Source organism: Octopus sinensis, linkage group LG2 (genome assembly GCF_006345805.1).
Source record: "Octopus sinensis linkage group LG2, ASM634580v1, whole genome shotgun sequence".
Classification (NCBI taxonomy): Eukaryota; Metazoa; Mollusca; class Cephalopoda; order Octopoda; family Octopodidae; genus Octopus; species Octopus sinensis.
Genome location: NC_042998.1, coordinates 132,693,689 through 132,702,741, shown reverse-complemented (window position 1 = coordinate 132,702,741; position 9,053 = coordinate 132,693,689). Strand labels below are relative to the sequence as shown.

General features: G+C 35.7%; 1 protein-coding gene across 12 annotated transcripts in view; it reads right to left on the bottom strand.

Moving 5' to 3' along the window:
* Positions 1-6,433: 6,433 nt before the first annotated feature.
* LOC115232533 (nuclear hormone receptor HR96) overlaps positions 6,434-9,053 on the bottom strand; it is a 381,450-nt gene continuing 378,830 nt past the window's right edge. For all 12 annotated transcript variants that reach the window (XM_029802472.1, XM_029802470.1, XM_029802465.1 and 9 more), the window contains one exon: positions 6,434-8,113. In XM_029802472.1, coding sequence (XP_029658332.1) covers positions 7,330-8,113 — 784 coding nt within the window. In that variant the 3' untranslated portion in view covers positions 6,434-7,329. The remainder of the gene's footprint in view (positions 8,114-9,053) is intronic.

Genomic DNA, 9,053 nt, shown 5'->3' with positions numbered 1-9,053 from the left:
GTACTACCCCAAGTTTCCAACTGCGGATGACGACATTGATGCATTCTTCTGAAGGTACATAATGGACCCAACGAAGTGAATAAAAATGACGTACATTCAGTCCAAACAGGAATTTACTTCCTATGCTACTGATTTCCTACATACCTATTTTACAACTTAAATCTAGTATTGGCCTGCCTTTTCTAATTTTAAAGTCATTAACAACCGAAGTGGGGTTGATGAAACTGGATTGGCAATATAGATTTTCCACAAGTTTACAAAAAGACACACTATGCCGCCCCAATATTAAAAAAAAAGTGAAAACTTTTATACGTATATATATATATATATATATAATAGTAACTAAATATCTATGGAGCATTGTAATATTATGGAAGACTGGGATTTTGATATCGTGTGTTATTTATCAAAGACATGAGAAATATTGCAAGTAAGAGGTTTCAACCGTCTCAATCGCAGAGGCAGCAGCGGTACGAACAGCAAATAAAATGGCTCGATCAGCAATCGAAACCGCAAAAGAGACAGAACTTTGCGACGTGGAGAGAGAGAGAGAGAGAGAGAAGCTTAATGTCCCCACCATACTTGTATATTACATTAGTTATTTGTTTTAATCGGCGCCACCAACTGAAATACTGTAAAACATTTCCTACGGCACACCACTGTTGTTGCCAAGTCACCGCCTGTATTGCTTACGTTTATAGAGGAGAGGATGTTTGTTACTCTATGCTAAATAGAATCGACCCGAACTGAATGATAGAATTTTTTTTTTTTTATTATCGACCCTGGAATCGATAACGGCGAGACAATAGATACCGTAAAGCTTTTAGTGAAGATTATTAATTTCTTACAGTGACTCGAGGACATAAATTTATAGGGCGGGAGAAGTGGAGAGACAAAAGAATATAAATCAATGCACAAAAAAAAAGAAAGAAAAACCCTCAGTGTTTATTAATGGTACTTATTTCAACGATCACCGAAGTTATATTGAGGTAAAGAAATGTGGAGGAAAATAACATGAAACATTTAGTGTAGTGTTGTACCAATTCTTCAATATATATATATATATATATATATATATATATAATGGTTTATATGATTTGGTCATAAGGGCTACAAATTAGAGGGTAGGGCACAACACATGACTAATATTTATTTTGTTAGAAACTTGTTCCACTTAGTGGACTTTATTATGATAATTCATTTTAACGATTTCGAAAATGATGAAATACAAGCTAACCGAAAACAGGATTTGAACGTACAAAAGAGACGTACATTTGGTCTGGCACTCTGTTCATTTTTCTATCTACCTTGATCAAGATTAACATTTGTTTATTTTTTTAAAAAATCATTTAAAAACGAACAAAAAAATTCCACAATAATAAAACATTATGCAAATCCTCTTTTCGGGTTCGTCTCCTGTCAATGGCACTGTGTTTTGATGGTGGCCATCCCACCTAGCTGTCAATAGGAACGTCGGGGGAAGATAGGACAGAAACGAACTCTGCTGCTGTAAGTAATAGTGTAATATTGACAACTGGTTTGTTCGCTTGTAGTGCGGAATTCAACCCTTCTTGTGGGTAACTAATAGCTTGGGACGGCATGAATTTCACCAGGCTTGGGTTTTCTTTTAGATACACAATACAAAGACGACATCGAAGTTTTATATACAGTGATACACTAATGAGTCAAATGAGTTCACCAAAGTCACAACACACACACACACCACATTTCCTTTGTTTCACTCCTCCAATTCCACGGAGAGATAATGTTTAGCTTTCTTATGCTTAACAGAACAAATGGAATTACGCATCGATGGATTCACGTGGATCTGTGAAAGAATTATCTTGAGATTTTAAATTGAGGAATGGAGGAGCATTATTCGCTTTCATTTGAATTAGCTTATGTTTGTGTAGGAAGTCACTTGGGTATTACTGAGCGAGGCTGGAGCTGTCAATAATTGGTTTGAAAATTGAGTAGATTCTAATAAGTCCTAGCAAGATTCAATTCTGGGAGAAATGAACCGGCTTAAGTGGTGAGCATGAGGCTCAGACGTACACTTATTATTATTATTATCATCATAAAATTTATAACGGATATCAATCTTATGCAGCGTGTTGCATTCACTAGGAATAGGCCACTAATACGCAGTACTTACACATACACACATTTTATTTGTCAACAGGCTAGTAGAAAGGCATAAAAATCACTCAAATACACATACAACGAAGACCAGACGTGTGTATTTTTGTCGTCTCACGATCATCTACAGATACAACTATTTGGTGAAACTCCGAGTAATAATATTACCACTTCTAGACATATAAATCATATTTCACTCTACACTGTAGTGACTTCTCGCTTCTTATCTCTGGTAATTCAGATATTACACAGTGTATATTTCTTTACTACCCACAAGGGGCTAAACAAGGACAGACAAACGGATTAAGTCGATTACATCGACCCCAGAGCATAACTGGTACTTAATTTATCGACCCCGAAAGGATGAAAGGCAAAGTCGACCTCGGCGGAATTTGAACCCAGAACGTAACGACAGACGAAATACGGCTACGCATTTTGCCCGGCGTGCTAACGTTTCTGCCAGCTCACCGCTGTGTAGGCGTATCCAGCCTCAATTGCTTCATTATTTTGTTGATTCATTCAAATTCTTATAACAGTTTAATTTGTGCCAATTTATATACTATCCGCCAATGGCTGGCAGGCAAACACAGGGAGACAAGACATTTTTTTTCCTGTTTGCCTCAATCCACGAGTTCAAGACATTAGTTAAAAGTCAGGAAGATAACCTTTCTGAAAAAGCAACTACTCTCATAACTATGACAACTTTGCGAAAACCAATGCATCCAGCCATACTGGTATGGAACTCGAGTGTGAAACCTCTGTGTGTATGTGTGTGTGCGATCGTTGTGAAATCACCTGGTGATGGATGGCTGAATCTGATGAATTCAACAGGAGAGAGTCTGTTACACACCCAAACTTCAAACGAAGTCCATAATTAGAACCAGATCAAGATCTAGCTTCGTTTGACAAGGCTGACAACGAAAGGTGACGAAGAGAGGACTTTCGTCTAAGATGGATGAGTACTTTTCATTTCATCAGGCCCCACCAGGAAGATTTGAATTCTCAGCACTGCAAGTTATTGTAATACTTTATTGTTTACATATTTAAAAAAAAACAACCCCTTTTTAATTAATAGCAGAGAGCAGTACCTACCATTTGGTTCGTATTTACAGCAAGGTGAAATTGAGTCATGTGAAAGTTAAGCGACTTTGTAATGGGCATAACATCGTAATGCTACTAACAAGATGCCATCTGGCATGTTATCTGGTTATCTGTCTCGCTAGTTATGGCTTCTGTTTTAAGTACAAATCCAGTACATTATTTACATTTGACGGATATTTGTGCTCATCTCGTTTGTTGCTGTTGAGGACAAATATCCGTCAAATGTAAATAATGTACATAATTCCTCATCTCTTAAATATAGAACTGTACAAAGCCAGTAATTTTGAATCGGTACTTCATCAACCCTGAACGGATGAAAAGCAAAGCTGACCATAGCTGGACTGCCACGACTGAATACCACGAGGCATTTTGTCTGACGATCTAACGTTTATGCCAGCACACCGCTTTTGGAATAAAAATGATATTCTTTTTTATTACATTGACACCACAATTTTAGCGAAGAGAAGTTATAGTCGATTCAATCAGTCCACAGATTTTAACTTTCATGTCAATTTAATGAAAGGAAAAGTTGAAACCTGCAAAAATACAAACTAATGTAACTAAGGCATTTAACAAGACGATATAGCAAATGGGAGAAGTTGTGAAGTATATGACTTTCCATAATGTTAAATGTCGAAAATGAAATGGATTTACTTCAGAAAGAATGTCAAAACTGAACTTGAAGACAGGAGCTGAAACAATGTTTAGCTCTGAGGTTAAGCAATGTTTGGCCTATAATTATCAGCTAAAACGAGAAGTAATGGAGGGAATGCAAGAATCTGTGAATCGTAGAGGTAACGTGGCTAGAGAAAATCGTCACTAGTTAAGGAGACAAAACTATAAATTTATGAATTTCCTGTTCAGATGAATGATTTTCAGTAAAATGCCCCATTGGTCCAGTTCGTCTCAGAAGATAATTACTACAAAGTGACTGACTGATAATCTACCCCCCCCCCCGCATAATTATCTATATGTGCAAGTGTGAGTGGTTTGCAGGTGGGTGGAGTTAAAGATCTTGCTCCTTAATAGATGCAAAGATTCTGCAACTCTGAAATATTGTCAAAAACTCTTGTTTTTTTCATGCATGATGACTATTCCTTAAAAATGATTCAAAACTGTCAATGTTTGGTCAAGATGACATTCAGATCAACTTCTTGCTTTCCAGCACATGATCGTGACAGATTTTTATTGACCCTGGATGGATACATATGTTGGAGGGAGATGTGTGGGTGGGTGTGAAGTATTTGCTCTCAGAATGCAGAGAGAGATTAAACTTAATATGTTGTATTAGAAGTTTTTGTTGTTTGTTTAGCCCTACTGTTTGATACATCTGCCAATGTAATTTGATAAGAAATATAGCTCAATATACACTTGTATTGAAAAGTGTATATTGCACACACGTGTGAGAATGTGTGTTTGTTTACATTTGTTTTTAAAACAGGGTTTGTACAGATATAGAAAGTAAAAATTGCAGAGCCCTTTATTAAATTCTGGCAGTTTATTTTATATATCTGCACAAAATGAAGTCCTAAAAACAAATGCAAACATATTCACTATCCACATTACAAGTCTGTTTCTCTTTCATTGAAACGAAATACAATTTAAGTTCATCAAACACACATAGATAGATACCAACTCTCACCACCAGCGCATCACAGTTGTTTGGTAGAGAGGTTGAAAGAGCAATAATTAGAATAAAAAATGAAGGTTGTGTCTGTTTACCTGGTAGATTAATTAATTACATAATAATCATGATTTTAAGAAGCCTTTTTCTTTAAGCTAATTTCAAACACCAACAGGGTCTTCTTCTTTGCCTTTCACTCAATTCAGGATAGACAAAATAAATACTGAGGTACTGATAAACTCAACTAGCCCCTTCTCTCAAACTTCTGGCCTTGAAGTAAGAAATCAACATCATCAATATTCAAAATAGTACCTTTTCCTTTGTATACCTGTTTTTCTATTTTTAAAGCTCTATTACCTTAAGCAGGTATTTTGTCATTTGGTTATTTTCCCTACCTTTTCAGGATTTGTGGCAAAATTAGTTCAAAAGTAGCAGACAAAAAAATGATAATGGTAATGATAATAATAATAACAATAAAACAAAACAAAGAAAGCATGTAAAAGTCACTTGGAACCTCTTTCTTTTCTTCTTTTCATTTTGTTTTTGCTCAACCTTCTTGAGAGAAAAAGGAGATGACTTAGGCACCACCAAATGTATAATGATGATGTGGAAGAGGAGGAAGAAAAAGAAAACTGCTATAAAAAGAAATAAATAAACCTGCTGCATGAACCACAACAATAACATTTCATCCCTTATCTTCCTTCATTTCTATACAAAAGTAATAGTGATAATGTTGATGATAAAGGTGTGGTAATGGTTGTGGCGGTGAATATTATTTATAGAGCCTCCTGATCAAAGACATTCCAAATATGATCAAGCTGTGTTTGTTCAGGCAGAGAAACGATTTGGGGTTAGACAATATCTTGTTGTTGTTTACTTAGCACATAAGCCTTGATCTGGTGGACTTTGGATCAGTTGAACTAGTAGACCTTGGATCAGTTGATCCAGCGGTAGTCATCCTGTCTTTTATGCCAAACAGTATATCTAGAATAACATTACACAATTTGTTTTCCTCCTGTTTGTGTTTTTTTCCTTTCTTACTTCTTCCTTTAAAAAAAGGTAGGATGTGATTTGAATGAGATTTGGCTACTTTTACAACAAACGTATCGATTGACTGTACTGAGGCTCTTTCATTGGGTTGTTAATGTTGATGATGATGATGCTGGTGTAGAAATACTAAGTCAGTATAAGGTAGGAATACCAGGGCAGAAAAATAAAAGAGTGAAAGAGATAGAGAGAGAGAGAGAAAGAAGGACAGAGATTTCTAGAGACATTCTGAGACCAGTTGAAATTAAAAAAAAAAAATAAATAAAATAAAATAAATCAAACATACAAGAAGAAAGCATATTTTTTTTTCTTTGTTCAAAATAAGAATTAAAACAGAAACAAAACAGAAATTGTTTGGTGGACAGATAAATGGGGGGGGGGGAGCAAGAGTGTGAGTAGAGTTAGTAGTTGACCAATCATTTATTTTAGCTTTTAGGTATCAGAGAAAGGATGGTTGTTAAGGATAAGAAAGAGAGGGAGGGACGAGTGAGATAGAGAATGATAGAAACTGAAAGAGACCTGTTGATATTTTCTTATATATTTATTATTTGTTTTATGTGAAGAAATTATAATTAAGTTCATTTCAGAATTGTATTTGTTTATTTGTAATTTTTTTTTTATATCCATCACTTGTTGTTGTTGTTGCTGTTGTTTTTTTTTTTTAAAAATCTTTTATTGGGTAAAACCCAAATATTATAATAAAAAGTTTCATTCAAGTTATGTATATCATTTTTCTTTTTTTGCCGTTTATTACTACATTGCCCCCTCCCCCCCGTACTTCCTTCCCCCTCATACGCACATACATTCACACACACACACACGCTCAACGTTGCATACATGCATACCTGCAAACACATTACAAACGCGCACTGATGATGCATATGGGGTGTGGTGGTGGTGGTGGATGGCGATGTTTTGGAGTGGGTTGGTGGGTGGGTACAAATCTGCCTCCTTTTGCATCCTTTGGGAAAGAAACAAAAAGTGCTCTTCTCCCCCCCTGAGAACAAAATTTTAAGTAAAAAAAAAAAAAAAAAAAATAAAGTTTCAAGAATTGATTGAGACTTTCCACTTCCAAAGAAGTGGTTTTATATGTTTGCTGCCATACATAAAAAAAAAAAGAATTACACACATGCATCTGCGCACACACACACACACACGCAAACATATATATATATATACATACACATACATAATAAAAACATAATATTAATAATGATATAAAATAATAATAAAAATAATAAAATAATTAGTAGGGCTGAAAATAGAACAGAGAAAAGAGAGCAAAGAAAGATAGGGGAAAAAATATGGCAGGGGGAGAGAGAGTAGAGTAAAGAAAAAAAAAGATAAGAAACTGGACAAGGGGGGGAGTGAGTGAGTGTGAAAGAGATTTAAAAAAAAAAAAAAGAAGCCAAAATATACTATTTATTGTTTGTCTTGGGCAAATTCAGGTCCAGTACTTCCTTCATAAGAGGTTGTATACCTTCAGGGTTAACCTTCAGTAGAACTTGTGAATGTTCCTCATTCAGATTCCGGATTTCCACAAGTTTCATGAGCAGTTTAGGATACATAACGTGAGCTAAATGATAAGGGAATTTAGACTCCAGATAATGTTGCAAAAGTAGCGCGTATTTGTCCTGTTCTCGCCAAACATAACTCTTGTCTATGACATTTGGCCGATCTGGAGAGAACAAAGAAATTACAAGCAAAATAATCAAAACTGTCTCGTCAGCTCTTAAATCAACAGCTAAAGACTTCACAAATTTCATATGATCATCAAAAAGCGTTCCTTCCCCGAGTTTCAGTTGTTCTGTTGTCATGGCATTTGAATCCTTGTCATACGGATCCAAAAACTGCTGTTTGTCCCTGTCAAAGTTAATCACTGATCGTATTATAAGCAGTTCAATGCTGCCACCTTTGAGAAGACTAATTTGGTCGCTCTGTGAGAGGGCTTTGAAAGATTTTATTTTCTTCGCCATATCGATCACTCGCCTCACACTGAGCTCAGCAATGTTGACCAAGTCGATTACTGACGGGTTGTTCCGAGAATAGGACGATTCCACAGATATTTCTAAAGACTGTCGATAAGCTCCAATCACTTCGCTGATCATAGAATGTTCGTCTGATTCTAACATTCGAAGGCGGTTTTGCGTCGTGCTCACATCTCCAGACTGCATTTTCTGTTTTTCAATTTCACGTATTTTTCTGAAAGAGCCACAAGAGAAAAAAATGGAAGAAAACTTTAGAAAAAGGTATGGCATGTGTTGAATGGAAACCATTTTAAAGAAATACAATGTTAAATAAAAAAAAAAAAAATTCATTAATGACAATTCTGGGGTAGTTTCAATTTTCTGTCCAATAGAATTAATCTACAAGTCAATTTCCAACACTCTATTTCAAATATTCTATTACAAATGAGGATCAAGAAATATAACACCCTATACTGACTTGGACTAAATGCTTCTGCAATATGGTGGATCATAATTCTTCATGTCCCTGCATTAACTCATTTATGATACCCAGTTTCCTTTAAAAATTTATTTCATCATAACCATCATCATGCACCAGATTTCTCTTGGTCTTCTCTTGAAAGTTGACCTCAGTGGAATTTGAACTTAGAACTTTCATGCAGGTGCCCAGTGCGCTAACGATTAAGCCAGCTCATCACCTTAATAATAATAATACTTTCTATTATAGGCACAAGGTCTGAAATTTTGTGGAACGGGACTAGTCAATTACATCGATTCCAGTACTCAGCTGGTACTTTCAAGTTTGTTCATCGACCCCGAAAAGATCAAAGGCAAAGTTGACCTTTGAGGAATTGGAACTCAGAAAGAATGTTAAGATGGATGAAATGCCACTAAGCATTTTGTTCCATGTGCTATTATGTCAGCTTACCAATAATCCTATCTACTAAAGGCAGAAGGCCTGAAATTTTGGGGCAGGGGGTTTAGTTGATTACATCAACCCCAGTGCTCAACTGATACTTATTTCATCGACCATGAAAGGATGAAAGGCAAAGTCGGCCTTGTTGGAATTTGAGCTCAAGCCATCAAGGACTAGAAAAAAATGTTGTTAAGCTTTTTGTCTGATATAGTAACAATTCTGCCAGTTAAATATCTTCGTGATAATAATAATATTAGGC